The sequence below is a fragment of the Capra hircus genome, chromosome 4 (genome assembly GCF_001704415.2).
Source record: "Capra hircus breed San Clemente chromosome 4, ASM170441v1, whole genome shotgun sequence".
In the NCBI taxonomy this organism is placed as follows: Eukaryota; Metazoa; Chordata; class Mammalia; order Artiodactyla; family Bovidae; genus Capra; species Capra hircus.
In genome coordinates, this window is record NC_030811.1 from 87,205,667 (window position 1) to 87,230,857 (window position 25,191).

General features: G+C 38.1%; 1 protein-coding gene and 1 pseudogene across 6 annotated transcripts in view; both read left to right on the forward strand.

The window, feature by feature from the left end:
* DMTF1 (cyclin D binding myb like transcription factor 1) overlaps nucleotides 1-25,191 on the forward strand; it is a 49,581-nt gene that overhangs the window by 22,048 nt on the left and 2,342 nt on the right. For 4 of the 5 annotated variants that reach the window (XM_018047293.1, XM_018047289.1, XM_018047290.1 and 1 more), the window contains 10 exons: nucleotides 539-653; nucleotides 1,799-1,875; nucleotides 7,640-7,797; nucleotides 8,899-8,931; nucleotides 9,807-9,916; nucleotides 12,146-12,374; nucleotides 13,824-13,975; nucleotides 15,256-15,465; nucleotides 21,992-22,077; nucleotides 24,592-24,747. In XM_018047293.1, the coding sequence (XP_017902782.1) occupies nucleotides 539-653; nucleotides 1,799-1,875; nucleotides 7,640-7,797; nucleotides 8,899-8,931; nucleotides 9,807-9,916; nucleotides 12,146-12,374; nucleotides 13,824-13,975; nucleotides 15,256-15,465; nucleotides 21,992-22,077; nucleotides 24,592-24,747 (1,326 nt within the window). The remainder of the gene's footprint in view (nucleotides 1-538; nucleotides 654-1,798; nucleotides 1,876-7,639; nucleotides 7,798-8,898; nucleotides 8,932-9,806; nucleotides 9,917-12,145; nucleotides 12,375-13,823; nucleotides 13,976-15,255; nucleotides 15,466-21,991; nucleotides 22,078-24,591; nucleotides 24,748-25,191) is intronic. The other variant, XM_018047292.1, reaches the window with a different exon arrangement.
* LOC102179731 lies at nucleotides 15,987-18,454 on the forward strand (annotated as a pseudogene). Its single transcript, XR_001295582.2, has one exon. The product of XR_001295582.2 is annotated as a U4/U6 small nuclear ribonucleoprotein Prp4 pseudogene (transcript).

Sequence of the window (25,191 nt, forward strand, 5' to 3'; positions counted from 1 at the left end):
TTTAGATTGATCAACAGGTTACATTACAGATGACCATATATTAATATTTAGGCAGCAAATTACCTGTGAGAAAATGAATAATCATGACACTTGATCCCAGCATTTCCATTTTATTTTATATATGAGCTTATTTTATATATAGTAGTAACAGTAGTGGTTTAGTCGCTAAGTCGTATCCGACTCTTGCAACTGCATGGACTACAGCCCTCCAGGTTCCTCTGTCAGTGGGATTCTCCAGGCAAGAATACTGGAGTGGGTTGCCATTTCCTTCTCCATGTTTTATACATATAAATATTCAAATGGCTTTTTTTCTTGTTGAAGATAATTTTGTTTTCATGCTGTCTTAAAAGCAAGAAAATATTTGTCTTTTTATGAATTCAGTGTAGTTTTATTATATCTAAAACAAATGAATTTCATGTTACTAGAAATTCATTTGTTTTAGATACAGCAGAGTTTTATAATGCTTAGCATTACAAAGATGAATCAGGTTGGATGTTAAATCAAGCTGCCACCTTTTTTTTTTTTTTGCCTTTTGAAGATTCTACAGAATGAGCAACTAGATGAAATATCTCCCTTGGGTAATGAGGAGGTTTCAGCAGTTAGCCAAGCATGGTTTACAACTAAAGAAGATAAGGATTCTCTAACTAACAAAGGTAAGATACACCATGAATTTCAGTGACCAGTGGCAAAAGTGAGTATCAAAAAGAGCTTGTAGTCCTAAGGATCCTAATCTGGGCCTTCATAATTATGGTTGAATAATTACAATAATTTGAACCTAATTGAATTAAATTTGACTCTGAATGGGAGTGCTGCTGCTGCTGCTGCTAAGCTGCTAAGTCACTTTAGTCGTGTCCGACTCTGTGGGACCCCATAGATGGCAGCCCAATAGGCTCCGCCGTCCCTGGGATTCTCCAGGCAAGAACACTGGAGTGGATTGCCATTTCCTTCTCCAGTGCATGAAAGTGAAGTCGCTGAGTTGTATCCGACTCTTAGCAACCCCATGGAATGCAGCCTACCAGGCTCCTCCATCCATGGGATTTTCCAGGCAAGAGTACGGAGTGGGTTGCTATTGCCTTCTCCGAATGGGACTGGGGAACCAGTACTCATTTTACAATAATTGATCGCTTGTCCCATATGAAATAGGTTATAAACAAATGCACAGTGTTACCATTTAAGTTAATGCAGTTATTGCTTATGGGAGAAGGAAGTCAAACCTTTTCAAAGTTCTACTACTAACTTTGATCTGATAAGTTGTTTAGAAGTTTAAAGTAAGTGTTTATAGTGCTACCGTGCTCGTAAGGATTACTAAAAAGCTACTTCAAGAAAGTGGGGGTTGTGTATATGCCACAGTAAGGAAAGGAAACAAAAAATAATAGATTGTTTTCAACCCCTGTACAGTAACTACTCATTAAGAATGAATTACTGACTTGGTATTCCAATATGTTATGTTTACCTTGTCCTAGAATCTTTTATATGTTTTTTTTTTTCCATAAAACTTATTTTTCACTACAGAAATTTTTCAGAAAGTTTTGACTGTGATTTGGCTTTTACACGTTTTATAAGTCCTATCCTGCTAAAAGGGTAAGAGATGTAATTAAGAGGAAGTATTTTTTATGACTCTTTACTTACCACCCCTGTTTACTAGAGTTATTTGTATTCTTTCTTAAAAACCAGAGGTCACAGAAGCAACTTTACCTAGGAATCTTTCAGATTTCAGATGAATAAGACATTAAATTAGCTACATTCTTTTCTTCCCAAAAATAACATTATCAATAGCATTACTTGTTTTCTTTTAAAGGACATAAATGGAAGCAGGGGATGTGGTCCAAGGAAGAAATTGATATTTTGATGAACAATATTGAACGCTATTTGAAGGTATCTTACGGCATATTTTTTGTTTCATGAATTTTTTGATTGCCAATTGCAAAATACCAAAGTAGCACTTTTTAGTAATTATGTAATGGATAATTGGCTAACATGTTGTAGCTTAATAATTTCAGTTGTATTATAGTATATTTACACATTTTGAATTCTCAGTTTAAAACAGGTTTATTGCTTTAGGTAACACCCCAAAGTTAAGACAGAATTTTAATAGTCTCAGAATCTTAAAGTTCTATCTTTTCAAGCAGCTTATAAATTAAAGTTTATGCTGTGTAAAGCCTAAGAGATGCATTTTCCTTGAATTTATGACATTGCACTAGTCCTTTCCCTTAAAAAATATTAGTTCATTTTCATGCTGCTAAGTCACTTCATTTGTGTCCGACTCTGTGCGACCCCATAGACGGCAGCCCACCAGGCTCCCTCATCCCTGGGATTCTCCAGGCAAGAACACTGGAGTTGGTTGCCATTTCCTTCTCCAATGCATGAAAGTGAAAGTGAAGTTGCTCAGTCGTGTCCGACCCTTAGCGACCCTGTGGATTGCAGCCTACCAGGATCCTCTGTCCATGGGATTTTCCAGGCAGAAGTACTGGAGTAGGGTGCCATTGCCTTCTCCAGTTCATTTTCATATTCAGGCTTATATCCTGTTTCATATTCAGGCTTAGTCATCCTCTTCATTAAAAGACTGATGAAAACAATTTTTAAAGCACTAGAGATAGAAATTGCCTTAATACATAGTGTTGGCCTTTCAAATGCCAACAGTCCATGTGGTAATTCTGAAAACATGTGAAGAATGATACAAGGCTTTGTTTGCACCATGTGAGGGATAACGTATTGTGAATTATGCATGAGAACAGAGAAGGAGGAGTTTATTCTCAGAGTTAGGACAGGTACAGAAAATATTTACAAGAGTAAGGATTTGAGCTGAGGTTTCAAAGAAAGGGGTAAGACTTAGGAGTAGAGTAGGGCAGAGTACATCATGAGAAACACTGGGCTGGGAGGAAGCACAAGCTGGAATCAGGATTGCCAGGAGAAATATCAATAACCTCAGATATACAGATGACACCACCCTTACAGTGGAAAGTGAAGAAGAACTAAAGAGCCTCTTGATGAAAGTGAAGGAGGAAAGTGAAAAAGTTGGCTTAAAGCTCAACATTCAGAAAACAAAAATCATGGCATCCGGTCCCATCACTTCGTGGGAAATAGATGGGGCAACAGTGTCAAACTTTATTTTTGGGGGGGCTCCAGAATCACTGCAGATGGTGATTGCAGCCATGAAATTTAAAGACGCTTACTCCTTGGAAGGAAAGTTATGGCCAACCTAGACAGCATATTAAAAAGCAGAGACATTACTTTGCCAACAAAGGTCCATCTAGTCAAGGCTATGGTTTTTCCAGTGGTCATGTATGGATGTGAGAGTTGGACTGTGGAGAAAACTGAGTGCCAAAGAATTGATACTTTTCAACTGTGGTGTTAGAGAAGACTTTTAAGGGTCCCTTGGACTGCAAGAAGATCCAACCAGTCAATCCTAAAGGAGATCAGTCCTGAGTATTCATTGGAAGGACTAATGTTGAAGCTGAAACTCCAACTTTGGCCACCTGATGCGAAGAGCTCACTCATTGGAAAAGACCCTGATGCTGGGAGGGATTGAAGGCAGGAGAAGGGGATGACAGAGGATGAGATGGTTGGATGGCATCACTGACTCAATGGACATGAGTTTGAGTACAAACTCCGGGAGTTGGTGATGGACAGGGAGGCCTGGCATGCTGCATTCCATGGGGTCGCAAAGAGTGGGACACGACTGAGGGCTGGAGGGAACATTATGAGTTAATGATGTGTGTTGGGGATTCAGAGTTCAAACCCAGAGTACATTAACATAACCCCTTTAACTTGAACCGAAGACAGTTGGCTGCTAGAACTTGAGCTTTGAAGTTTAATTATTCTCCTACTGTTTGGTAGTTTATGTGTAAATTTTCATTATTTTAAATACATTGCTGCCTAGTATGTCCACATTCTCAAGCTTAATTTTAAGCTACACTCCTCCCAAACTACACTTTATAAATTATAAAGAGAGAAAAAACTTTTACTTCTTTATTAGGAAAGGAAAATCCTTCCCACCAAGCTAATTGTTTTAAGAGAAACAGAAATTCAGTGACTATTGAAATATATCCAGAAGTGTATTAAAAGTTGTCCACTGATCACACACACTTCAGTTAAAATTGGGGAAATGCTACAGGTTTAGTAGCCAGTTGGTAAAAAAAAAAGGCACTGAATTTGGGAAATAAGAAGCTGATTTCTTACGTAAGAAATTAGAGTAGATGATTTCCAAGGACTCTTCCAACTTGATGGTTAAAGGGAAGCCTTATGATAAGACCTTTTAGATGACCATTTCATTTGACCAGGTTGTGAGTAGTAAAAACTACAATAGTTGAAATAGAATTGGCAAAGAAAAGACAGATAAGCAAATAGTCTTCTGAGGAAGCCTGGTGACTGAACGTTAGCTAAGAAGGCAAGTGAGGCGATGGAATAATTTAAGAGTATTTTTTTTCCATTGAGGATGTTTCGGAGAAGGATGATAGAATTGTCAGAATAAGAAATGTCGAAAAAAGATACACTGATCTTGGGAGGAGATAATTTGTTTGATTTTAATTTTTGACTATGATTTTTTATTATGTGGTGCTCTTGCAAGAACATTATGGAGCTGTTTTTAAAGCAATTAATTAGATGTCATATATTCCATATTTTGGGTGAAAAGATAAGATACTGTCACAAGGAACCAAGAAAAAGTCTTTTCGTCTCTCTGTACTATCATCCTGCAACACAATGCCTTACGTCTAGGTACTTGTAAACATTTAGGTTTAATTGTTTCCAGACTTGAAATTTCATAAAAGAATTTTGAAAAAGACTCTAAAATTTAGAAACTTTTTACTGTACAGTTTAATACAGTTAAAAGAGTGTATATAATGCATTTCAGTGTAATTTTACCTGTTTTAAAATTTACATAAGTAGGTTTATTCTCTGGGTATTCTGTAACTGGCTTCTTTTGTTCAGTAGTGTGATTTTTGAGATTCATCCCCTATAGGTTTTTTTTTTTTTTTAATTGAAACCTGTGTTTCATCATGTGAATATATGTTATCCATTCCACAGTTAATGGTCCTTTGGGTTCTTTTTCATTTTTTGCTATTAATTTGTTTAATTCCGGTAGGTGTAAAAGGTATTTATTATGGGTTTAAATTGTGTTTATCTGATTATGTATTGTTTGTTATATGCTTGTTGGCCATTTGTGTTTCCTCTTTGAAATTCCTGTTTGTGTCTTTCCTCAGTTTTTTCTATGGGGTTGTTCATCTTTATAATCTTCTTGATGTTCTTATCGTATGCTGGATACTAATGTTTATTTGGTTGTGTTACAGATAACTTGTCCCAAGTTAGTGGCCTGTCTTTTCATTTTCTCTAGGTATCATTTGATGAAAAAATATTCTTCATTTCAGTGTCATATCATCTTTTTACTTTTGTATTTTTGTGTGCTTTTTTAAGAAATCCTCCTCTGTTTCAGGGGCATAAAGATATTCTCATATAGTTTTGCCTTTCACATTGTCTTTTTTTTTTTACTGTGGGTATGAGATAGCGTTTCAGTGTTACTGGGTTGTGGTTGTTTTTGCTTTCTTTTTGTATGGATGACACTTGTTCCAGCATTATTAGGGAATGTCTGTCCTTTCCCAGTCTACAATACCCATTCTGTCTTAACTCAAACTTACATAGATGTGTTTCTAGCTTTTCTAATTTGTTCCTAGGTTCTGTTTGATACTTACACCAGTACAGCACTGTCTCAGAAGCCTCAGTATCTATCTGATGAGGCAGTTCTCTTCATCAATGTCTTGGCTGTTCTTGGCCCTTTGCTCTCCCATTATAAATTTAGATTCAGCTTGCAAAGAATGAAAAACTGTTGCAATTTTTATTGTGATTACATTGAATCTGAGTCAGTTTGAAAGGAATTAACTTTTTTTTTTTAATATTCTAGCTTCCTATTGAAGAACATTTTATAGCTCTCTGAATTGGGCTTCCCCGATAGCTCAGTTGGTAAAGAATCCACCTGCAATGCAGGAGACCCCAGTTTGATTCCTGGGTCGGGAAGATCCAATGGAGAAGGGATAGGCTATTCAGCTGGTAGAGAATCTGCTTGCAGTGCAGAAGACCTGAGTTCGATCCCTGAGTTGGGAAGATCCCCTTTAGAAGGGAAAGGCTACTATGCACTCCAGTATTCTGGCCTGGAGAATTCAGTCCATGGGGTCACAAAGAGTCAGACACAACATTGAACCTGAATCAGTTTGAAAGGAAGTAACATCTTTTTAATATTCTGACTTCCTACTGAAGAGCATTTTATAGCTCTTTGTTTTAGTTAGTTCCTCTTTAATTTCACTTAATAGTTTTATGTTTCCTTCATAAAGGAATTGCATGATTTACCTAAGATTTAGTTCTAATCTTGATGCTATTATTAGTGAACAGTTTTAAAGATTTTTATCAGCTTTGTCTAGAAATACAAGTGACTTTGTTAATTTGTAATCAGCATTCTTGCAAGTATTCTTAAATAATTTTTTCATAGATTTTTGGGTTTCTACGTGTATAACATCTGTAAATGATTCTTTTCTAATCTTTATGCTTTTTGTAAAAGTGGGGTGTAGTTGGTGTACAATATTATATAAGTTTCAGATATACATAGCGATTTACAATATTTAAAGGTTATACTCCATTTATGATTATTACAGTCTTTATGCTTTTTGAATGTTGGATTTTATGATTGCTCTTTCCATACGTGTTGAGATTTTACTTTTTTCCCTGTAAGTCTACTTGTGTAATTAATTACTACTCTTTGTGACGTTAACACAAACTCATTCCAAGAGTAAGCTTACTTTTTTGCATTGTGTATTAACCTTTTTATATATTACTGGGTTCAGTGTGCTAAAAGATTTTGAGGATTCGGGTGATCTATTCTGATGATTGAACTTGGCCTGAAAAATCTTTTCTGAAACTCTGCTTGTCTGGTTTTGCTTTTAAGATTATGCCAGTCTAATAAAATGAGTGGGGAATTATCCCCCTTTTTATATTTAAGATAGTTTAAAATCAGAATTATGTTTCTCCTAATTGTTTAGTAGGATTTACTTGTGAAGTCATCTTGGCCTACTGTTTTCATTGTGGGAAAATTATTAATAACTGGTTAAATTTTCTTCATGGTCTGTGCTTGTTAGATTTTCTTTCTCTTCCTGAGTCAGTTGGTAAGTTGACTTTTTCTAGAAATTTATAAATTTTATGTAAGTTTTCAGATTTATTGCCATAAAATTTTCATGAGTTTCAACTATCTGATCTCTAGGCTCTAAGCTCTTTTTTTTAAGGTTTGTTGTTAAGTTTATCTTTTTTTGTCTTTTATTTAGTCTTGTGCATGTTTTCAAAGAAACAGTTTTTAGCATTGCTTATCTTTTCTATTTTTGATTATATTAATTTTGTTTTTAAGACTTCTTCCTTTTCTACTTTATTTAGATATAATTTTTTATAATTTTAAAAGTGGTGTGCAGGATTTTATTGAATTATATCCAACTTATTTTTGGAATATTTAAGTATCATTATTTCTTATTTGACTTAATAAATTAGCAATATGTTATTTTTCTAAATGCCATTGGTTTTAACATTAAAAAATCTTTTAAAAAGCATAGTATATCCATATGCATTTTATCAGAAATCCCTAAATCAAAGAAATGTACCCATTTAGGCACGCGGAATAAAAGATGCTACAGAAATCATCTTTGAGATGTCAAAAGACGAAAGAAAAGATTTCTACAGGACTATAGCATGGGGTCTGAACCGGCCTTTGTTTGCAGTTTATAGAAGAGTGCTTCGCATGTACGATGACAGAAACCATGTGGGAAAGTATGAAAACTTGTAATACTGCATGTTTTCATGTAACTTAGATGGGAAATATTTAAGGAACTGTCATTTTTAAACTAAAATTATGATCACAGCCTAATTGGACACAGTTACAAATCACTGTTGAGCGATGTTAATATTTTTATTCTCCAAGTACATGTAAATATGGTGAAATCTCATTACAGTAAGGCCTCTTTTAGAAATTAGAATCTGAAATACCTTATATAGGTTTGATTTGAGACTTAGCTCAGTTAATATTAAGACATCAAAATCTGCTTTTGAGTAAAGTAGTGTTAAAGAAAGTATAAAAGTAGTTAAAGATTTAGTAGATGTTAAAAAACTCTTAAATTCATTGGTAATGTTTTTCCTATTCATTTTTATAGTATAACATTTCTTAGGGCAGTCAGTGACTTTTTTGAATAAAAGCAGAACAGAAAATAACTAAATTTCTGGATATAATGCATGGATTTCTGTCATAGATAATACCCAGAGGAAGCCTTCATATCTTCAATGCAATGATAATAATGGTGTTATTGACATATTTTAAATTTCTCTTTGGGAATTTTAGATGGTAGTAGTGTGGCGTATTAGATACTGCTTTTAAAAAGAACATTGCATTGGTTATGTTGAGTACTTTACTGCAAAAAAGTCTTGACTTTGGAGCAAGAATATATCAGTTGTCCATGCGTGGGTAGAGGAGAACTTGAAATTTTTTCAGTGCCTTGTAAGAGTTGACCACAGATTTTCTTTTTAGCTACAGTTTACCATGTCATCATCTTTCAGAATAGCCATGGTATTAGAGTACCTGAATCTAACTTGAAATAAAACAAGTGTTAGGCAGCATAGGAGAAAATACGTTTTAAATGTTAAATTTTCCCAGAGAAGATTGTTACAGTGCTAACTTTTATTAATAGCTTAAAATATTTGTTGTTGTTGTTTTTAAGGGAAAAAAAGCATGAATTTTTATTAATCTACTTAGAAATTGATTACTTTAAAAATATTATGAATATGCCAAGTGATTAACATTTGGCTCCCTAAGTGAAATTCTGATAAGCCTTTTAGCATTCGTTAATTGATCTTTTAAAAATTTCTTTAAATTTCTAGATATACACCTGAAGAAATTGAAAAGCTCAAGGAGTAAGTTTGACTTCTTTTTCCCATTAATTCTGATGGTTGACTTTTAATTTTCTTTTTAAAATATTTTGTGTTTTCTAAAATTTTACTTTAAAAATGTCAAGAGATTATTGGTAGACTGGTACAACTTAATCCTGCTGTTAAGCAAAGTTGACCATATAAAGACCTTATCAAATCCATAGAGTAGCCATGTCCATAAATTCAGTCTTCTCTTGTTGTCCTTAGACCACTAATAGGGGTTGCAAAAGAGATAAGATGGCCATTCTTGGTAACCTGAAGACTAAATTTGGGGAACTTACATAACCGGGATCAACACCAAGGTTGTGCTAATGGCTTAGTTTAGAGTGATTTAGAGTTGGCAGATCTTTCACCAACTATCTGGACTGACTACTTTATACAGTCTTATTTTGTAGGAAACATAATTTGGGGACCATAAAGTATGGGTTAACGGATTGTGTTAATCATGAAAGGAAAAAACAAAAAAAAGGCTGATCCAGTTTATGATCATAAGAACTTGGGAAATTTTTCAGGTGTCTCAGAAGAGCTTGTTAGGAGTACTCAAAAGGGAAAAATCTGGGGATTGCCTGGGATATTGTGTCAGTAACCTGAGGGGAAATTTGGTCTTTTTTGAACACATATCCAAGTTACTTATTTCTTCTCTGACCCAGGAAAAAGGCAATTGCTGCCTGTTTTTTTTCACCCACAGACAACTGTGGACCCCAAAAAAAGGCCACACTTTCAAACTTTGGCTCTCAAAGTATTGCTGCCCACCACTTCCAAACCAGTCAAATGGGAAGAAGAAGAATGAAGAATAAATGATGAAATTAAAAGGGAGAAAACAGTTGAACCAAATGCTGATTGGCAGACTCTTGTTTTAGGCTCCGGATAAAGCATGGCAATGACTGGGCAACAATAGGGGCGGCGCTAGGAAGGAGTGCCTCTTCCGTCAAAGATCGGTGCCGACTGATGAAGGACACTTGCAACACAGGTACTGTGAGCGCCGCTGTTGCTCTTCGTGACCATTCAGCCCTCCTGCCCCTTCACATACTTCCTGCTCTTCCATTGTGGAAAGAGCTTTACTACTCATTCAAGTTTAGGTTTTTTCTTCTAGTGCCGTTTCTTTTCAACTAGACCCAACTAATCCTTTATTTTTGAGCTTTGTGTAGTAAGGTGATATTTTCATAGGGACACATCTCCTCAGCTTCAAAGGTTTTATTCAGGTCTAGCATATTTCCGTTTTGTAGCAATTCAAAACTGCTCCAGGTGGGAAATTTTTGTCCTATACAGGTACTTTTTAAAGCATATGTGCAGGAAGTAATTTTAATTTAAGTCCATCTGACTCTTGAACTGATGTTGGCAACAGCTTATCAGCTCATATTTATGAAAACCTTCAGTTCAGGCATGTCCCAACTTAAGAAGAAGCTGTGTTCCGAAAGCTGTACATATTTTGCCTATTTCAAACTTGAAGAACTTTTTCCATAGAAAAAAATGGTGATCGGTGTTTCAGTCCCCAGACCAGACCGCAGATACCCAATTCATGTATACAAATTACTGATTGATGATACTGTTAAACCTAACCTTTGTGACCAACAGCAGTATTTAGGTTCCACCACCAACTCTCACTTACCTCTCTGAACCTGTTTCCTCTGTAAAATATGACGGTAGAATAAATGATCTCACAGTTCCCTTTTTAGCCCTCAAATTATCTGAAGGATCCACAGCCTGTGCTCAGTCTTTCAATTAGAAATAAGTTCAGTTAGTTCTCAAGCTGGGCTTGAGCTTCCAGGGAATATATTTTTGACCTCACCCCCTAAAGTGGAATCAGGAATGTTTCCTGCTTAACCACTCCACCAGCATTATTACCTCTAAGGCAGTGAAAACAAAAATTTCACCAACTCTTATTGTGTAGTGAATGAAGCAAAAATGGGAGTTTTAGGTTTACAGTGGGACCCCAGAGGTTCATGTAAGACATTGAGCATAGAAGCCTTTTTATGAGCATAATGGAAAAACATTATGGCATTCCCTGATTGCCAGCCTGAAGGAATGCTCTGCCTGTTACCTTTCCTTGTTGCTATTTATTGTTTTGGATCAGGAGTTTTGTCTTTTGACCACACTGTGAGACGACAGTCTGAGTTTCCCCTTACTTTTTTGCCATGCTAAAATAGGAGAGCAGAAACTTTGTCTTGAATCTCTGGTATCCAGAACTGTGCGTAACAGTTGAATGAATGAATCCCAGAAAGGCAAGCACATAGCCTTTTTGAAATTTGCAGCTACTAGTAATAAGAAAATAGAAACAGAGTGGAAGACATTTTTTAAAGGGTCTCTCTTTTTTTTTGTTGTTTCCCTGTTTTTCTGCTTAAGCTTTTTTAAAGAAAAAGACCAAAGGGAACATGTGATATTGTTAGTGGGTTTATGGATTAAAAAAAACTGAAATAGAAATATGTGTGAATACCAGTCTTAGACTTCTATTTTATCACAGCAGCTTGGAGTTGGGAAAGGAAATGATATAAATCAAGTTTTTGTTTTTATTGAAATGGGTGGGAAGCCAAGTTATTCTACTTGTCCGTCCTCATTCATTGCTGTAAGTAAAGGTCTCTGTTGAGCTTACTATTTCACTTCTGCACAGCAGGGAATCTTTGGTGGGACTAAGAAAAAAGTATAATTTTCTGTGTCCATCAAGCCATCAATGGCTTCCCAGTTAGGACACAGTATAACTTGAGAGAATATAATTCTTTCTAGCTATGTTTTAGATAGTTTTTCTTTCCTTAAAGAGTCAGTTGGTGCTTTCTATTAGGATTCTATATTTTCACTTGTAGTACTAAGAACCTTTGTTGTTTAGACGCCAAGTTGTATCCAACTCTTTATGACCCCATGAACTGTAGCCTGCCAGTCTCCTCTGTCCCTGGGATTTCCCAGGCAAGAATACTGGAGTGGGTTGCCATTTTCTACTCCAGGGGATCTTTCCGACCCAGGGATCAACCCCGTGTCTCCTGTGTTGCAGGCAGACTCTTTACCACTGAGCCACCTGGAAGCCCACTAAGGACCTTACTGGGCTAGTAACTGTATTAGTAGTTACATACAGGTTTTCCATGTCATTCAGAAATAATTCTGACAACTACTGCATACTTCGATCAGTCCTTTGAAATACAGTGCTGAATCTGATTTGCAAAATAAGAAAAAGGTAGCAGTGGTCATCTGGATGCTCTCCTTCTTTCAGGGAAGTGGACAGAAGAAGAAGAAAAGAGACTTGCAGAGGTGGTGCATGAATTGACAAGCACTGAGCCAGGTGACATAGTCACACAGGGTGTGTCTTGGGCAGCTGTGGCAGAACGAGTGGGTACTCGCTCAGAAAAGCAGTGTCGTTCTAAATGGCTCAACTACCTGAACTGGAAGCAGAGCGGAGGTACCGAGTGGACCAAGGAAGATGAAATCAATCTCATCCTCAGGTTTGTTCCTACATCTTCTCATGACAAAAGCTGCAGAACTGCTGTGGCTGTCTAGGTTGACTTTACTCTTTTGGTTTCCATAGATGCCATCTTTTCCATAGAGAGCCACTGTTTAAAATCCTATTTCATATTGAGCTCTTTTTTGTTTTGTGTTTGTTCCTCTTTTAGTGGATTTAGTGCTCGTGCAGAGTACCAGATTGAAGGCGTGGAGACTGAAGTCCTCCCTCTGTCCGCAGAACAGGTGTGGCACAGGCCGCGGCAGTGCAGCTTTCCCACTGTCCCACCACTGTGCCTCAGTCCTGGCCAAGAGGGACCATGTTGAGGGTAAGAGGGCTGTCAGTCTCCATGCCCTTCAATCTTTGGCTACTGTGCTAATAAGATAACCCACATTAGTTATCTCCCACCTTCAAATTGGATCAAATTAGACACTTCCAGTTCATAAATATCCAAAGATAGCTTTTAGGAATAATCCTAAACTTATTGTTAAATTAGTTGGTTTAAGACTCAGTGGCCAAAATTACCAGCTAGAACTTTTGTGGCTACTCTCTACTGAAAATCAAAATCCTGACAGTAAACTAGAAAACATATAGATCATTAAAACCCCAAATTTAGCTGTACTATTTTGTGTTAATTGTGGGGTTTGGGGTTGCTGCTCAAGCACTGTTTTATCTTTTTATCATTTTCTTTTGAGTTTTATTTTAATATAGCTTTTCCCCAGCTAGTCATCTTTATAAATAGTTCTTTTCTGAAAATGAAAGTTGCTTAGTCGCATCCAACTCTTTGCGACCCCATAGAATTTTCCAGGCCAGAATACTGGAGTGGGTAGCCGTTCCCTTCTCCAGGGATCTTCCCAATCCAGGGATCAAACACAGGTCTTCCACATTGTAGGATGATTCTTTACTTCAGCCTGAGCTATCAGGGAAACCCAAGCCACCTGGAATGTGTAGCCTATCCCTTCTCCAGCAGATCTTCCCGACCCAGGAATTAAACCAGGTTCTCCTGCATTACAGGCAGATTTTTTACCAGTTGAGCTGTGAGGGAAGCCCCATTCTTTTCTAAGTAATTTTATTTTACAACTGGAAGAGCTCAGATCTAGAAAATAGCATTATATAACACACTATAAAACATTATAGACCACTATACAACTAAGCCTGTTCTTTTTCTGTTCTAACTTTTAGCTCTTCCCTTTCCTTCACAGTTCTGGTTCTGGCCATATTTATGTTTCAGCACATTGGTAGTACCATTAACAAAAGGCTATCACTGTGGTACGTCTTAGCTCTTAGCTCAGGAAGCAGGCCTGCACTCCCGCAGTCCATCCTTTCCCACGTACCTAGCATCTCAGTGACACACCCTGCCATTCCCTTTATTGCCGGTGGCATCACCTCTAGTCAGAAGAGGATTCTTGGGGAGAAACAAACATCTAACAGATGCTTATTTTGTAATCTATAGGATAGCAGAGCTTGATGTAGCTGATGAAAATGACATAAACTGGGATCTGTTAGCAGAGGGATGGAGCAGTGTCCGTTCACCACAGTGGCTTCGAAGTAAATGGTGGACCATCAAAAGGCAAATCGCAAACCATAAGGATGTTTCGTTCCCTGGTAATGTATTATTTGCTCCTTAAGTCCTTACCTTATCTTAAGTACTCAAGGATTTAGCGGTTAGAAGTTCTTTGCCTCGGCTGAAGAGAGATTAATCATGGTAGATTTTATTTCAACCTCTGTCCTGTTTCTTTGGGTAACAAACTTTCCTTGAGCAGAGTTAATATGATTTGTAATTCTCAAAGCACCAAGGATGGAATTACACATATTTACACACATTCTTCTCAGATAAACTGTGAAGAGGAAATAAATTTCACATGTGTTTCCACTGCATACAAAGATGTAAGAAATTACATTTAAATCAACTTTTATGAATTGAGTAATTTTGAATTACTTAACTGCATTATTTAGAGAAATTCTGTGGAGATTTATTTGTAGAACAAAGGCTGGTAAGTTTCTAGTTTGATTTATTGTGTAAATCTAGAGATCTTAGGTTTGTTTAAAAGTGAAGTATAGCTTACTTTTCCACTTCACTGTCTGCTCTGTACTTAGGCACTGAACCAGGTAGTGCTGTCTTTGATTTAGGTAATCAAATTCACCCTCACTGATATAGTGCTCCAGCTTCATTTTTGCAAAGGTAAATTAAATGCTGAGGAATTTGGCTTGATGAAAATGTGATTTTTTTTTTTTCCTAAATACTCAGTTACAAATTTATTTTGCATTTTAAAAAGTGTAGTATAACCATTAGACTGAAGGAATACTTAGGTAACAGCATCACCTGGGATGACTGATGTAGTTTATCATGATTAGTAGAGGAGCTGGCTTTACAGGAGCTCAAGTTGTTTGCATACTGCTGTTGGGAAAAGCTCAGCTGCCACTCTCGGGTTGTAAGTTAGATGACAGCCGACTGTTCGTGCAGTGGCTAAAACAGTCAAGTGCCATTTGAGTCAGGGCAGGGGGTGGGTACACGATTCATTACTGAATAAAAATAAGTTAGTTAGTTTTCTTCCTAAATAAGAATTTTATCAAGAAGCCCTAAGACATAGAAAATGTTGTATTTCTATGTTCCTTACAGTGGCTATTAATGTAGCTTTGATGGCAAGAACAACATTCAGTTGTGAATTTTTTTAAAAATCTGTTTTGATAGATAAACGTTTCTAAAAATTTCCAGACAGGTTGTGGTTTTTAAATATTTTTATTATTATTTTGGTAAGATGTCATATCCTATATACAACTATTTATTCCAAATACTTTCCCTCCTTACCCCCCACCTCCCTTGCTGCTTAGATGGTGGTCTGTCGGAGAATCAATGTTGTTTTTGTCTACCCATCTCCCTTCAGTCTTGATAAAAGGTCTTAAACAGTTACATGAAAATCAAAAAAACAACCCAACGCTTTTGGAGAATAAATCAGGACCTGGAGTTCCAAACAGTAATTCCAATTCCAGTGTACAGCATGTTCAGATCAGAGTTGCCCGCTTGGAAGACAATGCTGCCATCTCTCCAAGCCCCATGACAGCCCTACAGATTCCCGTCCAGATCACTCACGTCTGTAAGTAACCTCAGGACTCCTTGCTATTTGACCTGTGCGATTTAGTGAATGGCTCTGACACCTTTCAGTCTTCTAGAATTTTGACAGAAATTTATCCAAGTTGACGAATTAAAGGAGATCTAAGGCATTTTATGTTTATTAGCTTGATAAATATTTGCAAAGGATGAATGTGTAACAGGAAAGACTGATAACCAACTGCCCAGCCATTATAAACCATTTTAAATCATCTTACTTTCTAGATGTTATAAAGAATTAATGGTTAATAGAAAACTACTTAAAATATTGTCAGTAAAGTAATGCTCAAAATTCTGCAAGCCAGGCTTCAACAATACGTGAACTGTGAACTTCCAAATGTTAAAGCTGGTTTTAGAAAAGGCACAGGAACCAGAGATCAAATTGCCAACATCCGCTGGATCATCAAAAAAGCAAGAGAGTTCCAGAAAAACATCTATTTCTGCTTTATTGACTATGCCAAAGCCGTTGACTGTGTGGATCACAATAAACTCTGGAAGATTCTGAAAGAGATGGGAATACCAGACCACCTGACCTGGCTCTTGAGAAACCTGTATGCAGGCCAAGAAGCAACAGTTAGAACTGGACATGGGCTGGGTGCACCGTGGATGGTCTGAAACATAGAGCACGGCTTTTGCTGGGGCTTCACGGCCCCAGAGCCCAGCATGGCTTCCTCATGACCCTCCTCCACAGCAACCAAAAAAACTAAGGCACCAGATGACTTAGTGGCTCCTGTTGTGAAGAAACCACACATCTATTATGGAAGTTTGGAAGAGAAGGAGAGGGAGCATCTGGCCAAAGGAGAATCTGGGCTTTTGGGAAAAGAAGGACTCAAAACAGGAATTGAAGCAGAAAATACTAACATAACCTCTGGAGAAGTGTTTGAAATTGAAGAGCACATCACTGAGAGACAGGCTGAAGTGTTAGCAGAGTTTGAGAGAAGGAAGCGAGCCTGGCAAATCAACGTTTCCACAGATAACTCAGAGGTCAAGGTTTGCCTTAGAGCTTTGGGGAACCCATCACACTTTTTGGAGAAGGTCCTGCTGAAAGAAGAGAAAGGTTAAGAAATATCCTCTCAGTGGTCGGTACCAATGCCTTAAAAAAGACCAAAAAAGATGATGAGAAATCAAAGAAGTCCAAAGAAGAGTATCAGCAGACCTGGGACCATGAAGGACCAAACAACCTGAAGGTTGCTAGACTGTGGATTGCTAATTATTCACTGCCCAGGGCAATGAAACGCTTAGAAGAAGCCCATCTTCATAAAGAGATTCCTGACACAACTAGAACCTCCCAGATGCAAGAGCTGCACAAATCTCTCTGATCTTTGAATAATTTCTGCAGTCAGATTGGGGATGATCGGCCTATTTCCTACTGTTACTTTAGTCCCAATTCCAAAATGCTGGCCACAGCTTGTTGGAGTGGGCTTTGCAAGCTCTGGTCTGTTCCTGATTGAAACCTCCTTCACACTCTTCGAGGCCATAACACAAACGTGGGAGGGATCGTATTCCATCCCAAATCCATGGTCTCCTTGGACCAAAAAGACGTCAGTCTGGCCTCTTGTGCTGCTGACGGTTCTGTGAAGCTGTGGAGCCTTGACAGTGATGAACCTGTGGCAGATATTGGAGGCCACACAATGCGTGTGGCCCATGTAATGTGGCATCCATCAGGACATTTCTTAGGTACCACCTGCTATGACCAATCATGGCGCTTATGGGATTTGGAAGCTCAAGAGGAGATCCTGCATCAGGAGGGCCACAGCATGGGTGTGTATGACATTGCCTTCCATCAAGATGGCTCTTTGGCTGGCCCTGAGGGACTGGATGCATTTGGCCGGGTTTTGGGACCTGCGCACAGGATGTTGTATCATGTTCCTAGAAGGTCACCTGAAGGGAATATATGGAATAAATTTCTCCCCCAATGGCTACCACATTGCAACTGGCAGTGGTGACAACACCTGCAAAGTGTGGGACCTTCAACAGAGACGCTGTGTCTGTACCATTCCTGCCCATCAGAACTTAGTGACAGGTGTCAAGTTTGAGCCTATCCATGGGAATTTCTTCCTTACTGGTGCCTATGATAACACAGCCAAGATCTGGACTCACCCAGCCTGGTCCCCTCTGGAGACTCTGGCCAGCCACGAAGGCTAAGTGATGGGCCTTGACATTTCTTCCAATGGGCAGGTCATAGCCACTTGCTTCTATGACAGGACCTTCAAGCTCTGGATGGCTGAATAGGCAGGACCATGGAAGGAAGGACTCAAGCCTCACTGTCCCTTTAAAGCCATGTTCAAAAGAAAGGAATTAATATGTTTTGTTCTATCATGTATTTTGCCAATTACCATGTATGTAGATTCTCAAAAGAATTGAATTTCTGTCTCGGCTCCCACTTCAGGCAAGCAGCCCAATCCCTGGGTGTTGATCAACCCCTTCCATGGTTGAAAAATTTTAGTTTTCATCTTCAAGCCCCTCCATGAACTTTATAGACATTGTTTTTATTAATCTTTATTTGAATGCCCTCTTGCTTCCCTCAAAGCACTCAGGATTTTTACTTCTTGAAACCTGGCTTTCCATTACATGGTACATGTTTCAGGATTCCATGTGACCCAGAGAGCAAGATGGCTGTGCTCTATGCAGGAAGCCCTCAAGTAGAGAAGCACATCTCACTGTGCACTGGCTGAACAGTACCTGACAGAGCGAGAACCCTGAGAATGGAAGGCGAAGACGTAGACCACACCTGTGTCCTAGGTTACGCAGTAGAGGTTTTACCTCATCCTGTTGAGTTCATTTGGAATGCTAGCTGCATCGGGAAGTTCAGAACTGAGCATCTGCCTCTTCAGAAAATGTCTTCCATTTTTGCTTTGAAGTTTGGCATCCTTTGTGTTATCCCAAAGCTAGGCCAATGTGTCAAGATTCAATGAAATTTTTAGAAAGCAAAAAAAAAAAAAAAAGAACTGGACATGGAAAAACAGACTGGTTCCAAGTAGGAAAAGGAGTACGTCAAGGCTGTATATGGTCACTCTGCTTATTTAACTTACATGCAGAATACATCATGAGAAACGCTGGGCTGGAAGAAGCACAAGCTGGAATCAAGATTGCTGAGAGAAATATCAATAACCTCAGATAAGCAGATAACACCACCCTTATGGCAGAAAGTGAAGAGGAACTAAAAAGCCTCTTGATGAACATGAAAGAGGAGAGTGAAAAAGTTGTTTAAAGCTCAACATTCAGAATACTAAGATCATGGCATCTGGTCCCATCACTTCATGGGAAATAGATGGGGAAACAGTGGAAACAGTGTCAGACTTTATTTTGGGGGACTCCAAAATCACTGCAGATGGTGATTGCAGCCATGAAATTAAAAAATGCTTAAACTCCTTGGAAGGAAAGTTATGACCAACCTAGATAGCATATTCAAAAGCAGAGACATTACTTTGCCAACAAAGGTCTGTCTAGTCAAAGGGATGGTTTTTCCCTTTGTATGGATGTGAGAGTTGGACTATGAAGAAAGCTGGGTGCCAAAGAATTGATGCTTTTAAACTGTGGTGTTGGAGATTCTTGAGAGTCCCTTGGACTGCAAGGAGGTCCAACCAGTCCATCCTAAAGGAGATCAGTCCTGGGTGTTCATTGGAAGGAATAATGCTAAAGCTGAAACTCCAGTACTTTGGCCACCTCATGCGAAGAGTTGACTCATTGGACAAGACCCTGATGCTGAGAGGGATTGGGGGCAGGAGGAGAAGGGGACGACAGAGGATGAGATGGCTGGATGGCATCACCGACTCAATGGACATGAGTTTGAGTGAACTCCAGGAGTTGGTGATGGACAGGGAGGCCTGGCGTGCTGCAATTCATGGTGTCGCGAAGAGTCGGACATGACTGAGCAACTGAACTGAACTGGAGCAAGGGCATAGAGTCCCTAGGATGGCACATCATTTGTAGTAATTCACCAGAAGACATACAAATGATTGGAGGTGAAATGTCGAAGAAATGGGTTTTGGTGAGGTTGAAAAAGATTTTCTTAAGGGAGTAAATCCAGTTTCCTACAGGGATTGTTTTGTTTACCTCTCTGGTGTAAACAGAGAGGCTTCCCTGGTGGCTCAGTTCGTAAAGAATCTGCCTGCGATTCGGGAGACCTGGGTTTGATTCCTGGGTTGGGAAGATCCCCTGGAGAAGGGAATGGCTACCCACTCCAGTACTCTGGCCTGAAGAATTCGATGGACCAAGGAGCCTGGCAGGCTACAGTCATGGGGACACAACTGAGTGACTTTCAACTTTCTCTTTTCCTTAGCCTCTGACTGACTTCTTCTTGTGCTTAATGAGATGAGAACCCAGTGAGGTATAGGGAGAGAAATTTATTTTCTAAGATCTAAGCCAAGTTGATCTACCTTTCTTTCTATTATAGAGGGACAGAAAAGGAAAGAATGAGGATAAAAATCTCAGAACTATATTATTTTTTCATTTTTATCTCACTTTTTCCCCCTACACAATGTTATTTGCCTATAGAAAGGCCATTGCTAAGGGTTTTTCAGTCACTGGGTATTATTCTCAGTCCAGGGATTATTGGCATTTTGAGTGGGACAGCCCTCTGTTGGCAGGATGTCCTCCTACACACTGCAAGATGTGCAGGGTCCCCTGACGTCAGCCACAAAATGCCAAACGGTGCTTTCCAGTCAGTGTGACAGATGCAGGCAACTCACAGGTTCTCATATGTACTCTGTGGTCCCATTTGGGAATCTCTGGACCACTTAGTTGGCATTATTAACACTGTATTTCTGGGAATTCCATGGCAGATGTTTGAATTAATTATGCTTGTCTTATTCTTAAAGTTCTAGTTTAAATGTGCAGATTAGCTTTAGCTTTCTACCAGTATAGTTAAACATGAAGAATTTATTTTCTTTTACCCTGCTGGTTTTGTTTTATAGTCTTAAGAATTGCAAAGCAAGTGAAATTACTAATCCACCATAAATATGAGCGATTCTGTTGGCTAAAAATTGTTTATGCATGGAGAAAGTTATAATTTTCCTTGGCTACTGGGTTGATACTTACTGGGAAAATAGCAAACATTTTATAAATGGTGCCTTAATATTCATGCTTTCTTAAAAAAGCATACTTTTTTAAGTATTAGAATAATTTTGCTTCATCTAGTAAGAAATACGGGTACAGTAAGAGTTTTACAAGACACCCATTATTCTTGGCATTTGAGCTAAAATCTCATGATTGTTTCTTTATTAGAGGTCAGGGATGCAGACTATTTAGGGCCAGAACAGTACATATATGTTAGGCTTTGCAGGCCAAGGCCAGATAGATCTCGATGGAATTCTCTATTTTTGTTTTTACACAATCCTCTAAAAATGTAAAAACCATTCTTAGCCTTGAGCCACATTTGTCCCCAACCATAATTTGCTTACCTTTGATTTAGGTTATTTATCTGAAATCAAATTATTCTAATTATGATCTTAAGAATCCATGAACTAGTCAGAAATAACAGGAATTAAGTACATATCTCTTAAACTGAGAAGTATTATAGTCAGAATATAATAAACAATAAACGTTATACATTAGAAGTCAATTTCAAAGCATTTTCCACGTGGATGTACCTTCAAGTGGGACTGAAAGCACCAAGAGAGCTCACATTTCTTCTATTTTTTTTTTGTTTGTTTTTTAATTGGGCAACTGTTTTTTTTTTTGTTTTTTTGTTTTTTTTAATTTTAAAATCTTTAATTCTTACATGCGTTCCCAAACATGATCACATTTCTTCTAGTTTGCTGTAGTTCTGTATAACCTTGAGCAGACACGATCTAGTCTGAGCTTCAGTTAACATACCTGTCTGATCTCTAAAGTGCTATTCATTCACCCAGGACAGTCATTTGAAACAATACTGCATGTATTTAATGTTTTTGATCCTCACAACTACTGTATGAGATAGACAGGGCAAGTAAAGTCTCTGAACATTAGTAGTTTGGATTAAAGTAAGTTAATTGCCTGGATTTACATTACCAGAAGTGATGTCACTAGAACTAAAATCTAGTGTTCTCGGACATCTCTATATTCCAGACATCTATACCATCTTACCAAAAGATACGGGAAAACTTAGCATTTTATCAAATTCCTGTATCTTTGCAGGTTAGCCTTAGTGTATTCCTCTTTCTTACTAAGATTAAAAATATTTTATGATCTATGCCAGAGTTAGCAAATTTTGTCTCTGTCATAACTACTCAACTGCCCTTGTAGTGCAAAAGCAACTATAGAAAATACATAACCAAGTAGGCTTGACTGTGTTCCTATAATACTTCATTTATAAAAACTGGTTGTGAGCTGGATCTGGCCGTGAGTCATGGTTTACTGACCCTTATCTATGCCATCCCAGACAGATCCATTAGATTTCTTATCTCTTATTAAATGATTGTGGGTTTCCAGGCCAATTATTCAATATGAAATTGCCCTCCTAATTAATTGAATACACTAAGGAAATTGAAATTTAGAAAGTGTTTTATTTATTGTCCTTGTTCTTACCACAGCTTCAGCAGACTCCGCTGCTGCTACTGTTGACTCGGAAACAATAACACTAAACAGTGGAACACTACAGACATTTGAGATTCTTCCAGTGAGTAACTACTTTAAAAAGCCATATTATGTATAAGATCAGTTGGTATCAGTTTTAGGAATATTAACATAAGCAAATGAAATATAAAAATTAACCTGATTGTCAGTAAGTGTAACTATATCCATGAGTTTGGAAGCCAGATGGTTAGAAGACAACATAAATCAGACTTCTACTTTTTATAATTAATTTTAGTCTTTCTTTTTCAATCTGATATAAACCAATAACATCTTTTTCTTATATAGATGAAAATGACAATGCTACCACATAAGGTACATGCTATATATTTTTATCGAGTTGTAAACAAGTTCATATTGGTTGAGGAAAAGTTTATGGAATGAATTATTTAACAGAGTAACACTGCACTAGCCATTGAGGATACAGGATTTAAAAGTCCTAGTCATAAATGATGTAGCCACTTAGGCAAAGAATCTTGCAGTCCCTTAAGAGGTTAAACATATAGTTACCATATGACCCACCAATTCTAATCCCAGGTGTACCTAAGAGAAATGAAAACATTACATCCACGTAAAAACTTGTACATGAATGTTCATAACCAAAAAGTAGAAATAATCCAAATGTCCATCCACTGATAAATGGGTAAATAAAATGTGCTATAGACATACAAATGATTATTTGGCAGTAAAAAGTATGCTACCATAAGGATGAACCTTGAACCTTATGCAAAGTGAAAGAAATGGGACACAAAATACATAGTACAGGGCTCCCATTTGATATGTCAAAAATGGGCAAATCTGTAGAGACAGAACATAGATTAGCGGTTAACTATGCTAAGAGATGGATATATCTGCTAATTTAAATGTAATTTCTTTGCAGGGGGTGAAAATTTAAAAACAGCCCCAGTTCTTTGCCTGATTTCTAAAATAGGTAAACCCAAAATTAATGGTTCAGTTTTCGTGAAGAAAATATTTTATTTAAATTATGTCAAGATTTCTTTGCTGTGAAAAATATAAGGAGTATTAGTACATGAGTTTATTTATATCCTGCTGCTGCTGCTGCTAAGTCGCTTCAGTCATGTCCGACTCTGTGCGACCCCACAGACGGCAGCCCACCAGGCTCCCCCGTCCCTGGGATTCTCCAGGCAAGAATACTGGAGTGGGTTGCCATTTCTTTCTCCTATACACAGCCAAATCTCATAATGGCCCACAGAGCAAAAGATTCTCTTTTGGAACTTCTACTAGGCTGCTTGCTTAACCTAAGCCTTGGTTTCCTAATTTAGTGGTCTCCAAAACAGAGTTGTAAAAGTCATTTGTCACAGGTACAAAACAGGAATTTGTTTTACCTTCTTTTGCCACCTTCCCCCAGGCCAAATAAATAATGTATACACATATATTTGAGGTACGTGTTCAGGTACCTTAAAGTTGAGGTCACATTCAAAGATTTAGAGACTTCTGTCCTAATTTATTAATAAAGCATAATAGTGCCTCAGCTCCAAAAATGTATAAGCATTAAATGTATTTAAGTATATTAAAATATGCATATATGATATACTTGTACATATAAAGTGTTTATTATACCACCTGATGATATGTGATGAATAAATACAACCTTTAGAAAAAGTCAGCTTTCACTTTTATGAAGAGGGAGAGGGAGAAGTGAGTTAATCCCTGGTGCGTGCCAGGCACCATCACAATCATTTCTAATCCTCAACAAACCTTTCTGTGAGAAGTAGGTATTATCCCTGCTTTCATGTTTAAGAAACCTAGATTCAGTGAGTCAGGAGCCAGTAGAGCTGCTGTGAAGGAAGTCCACAAGACCACGTCAGACTAGAGACCAGGATTTAGGATTTCGGACCGTCACCTCCAGCTCTAAGTGCACATGCTCTTCCTTCAGAGTTTTGGGGTAAACCAAACTCACATTACCATGGAGAGGCTTATGGTTGTGAAACATGTGTTGCTGTTCGGTATTTTTGTTACACTTCCATAAAATATCTCAGTATACTATCAGTTAAGCAGTTTTCAATTAAGAATTTTTTCTTTCAGCAGAAGACTAATTGCTATTTCTGTACATTTTCTCCTAACATAAAAATTTTCTAAAATTATACTATGAAAAAAAATCTATTCAAGTAAGTAAACACTGCCATAGTGCCTTTTCAAAGATGTGAAGCTTTTTAAGTGGGAGACTGCTAGGTTTTATGTGCTGCAGAGAAAGGATAAAGAGTGTGCTGGGTTACTGCGCTGGAAACTGGTTTATGAGGCAGTGTCTTGGATTGAAATTGAGCTGAAACCAGACCATAGACACACAGGGCATGAAGAGTAGGATCAGGGCCTTGCCTCTCTGTTAAACCTGCAGGCTGAGAAATGACTTACGACACATAAGTAGTCCAGAATATTATGCTTTTTATTTTATTATTTGCACCTTTATGATTGGTATCAAGTACATTTGTGGCTAGTAAAGTCCCCATTTTAGATGTAAAGCTAGGCGTAGTGAGCACCAGGTCTGCTTACTGGGTGGTATGATGCACCTGTGTTGACCTTATTTTTCTTTTTCCTTTAGTCTTTCCATTTACAGCCCACTGGCACTCCAGGCACCTACCTGCTTCAGACAAGCTCAAGCCAAGGCCTTCCCCTCACTTTGACTGCTAGTCCCACAGTCACCCTGGCAGCTGCCGCTCCTGCTTCTCCTGAACAGATCATTGTTCATGCTTTATCTGTATGTCATCTTACATAAATGCCTTGATTTTTCTAATTTCTGTAGAAAAGACTGACTAAACTGATAAGTGTCACCAGAGATAGAACTCATACCCTGGGGGAGGAGGGAAATACATTTTGAGCTCCAAGACTTCAGGACCTGTTAGGGACCAGAATTAGTTGATATATAATATTAAGAGCCAATAGTACTGTAATCCATGGATTTAAACTATTCTTCTACCACTGTTGTCCCAGGAGCATGTTTTACACCTTCACTGGGGCACTTCCCTTATTCCTGTACATGAGATGGACGTACATTAGGGGAAAGGGGCTCCTAGGAGTGCAGAGGCCCCAGTAGGTCAAGAAACAGGAGTTCTAGAAGAACATGGTAAGAACACTGCAGATCCAGAGGTGAGAGGCATGGAGGGGACACCAGGGCACCACGTGAAAGGTCATTTGTTGTCTA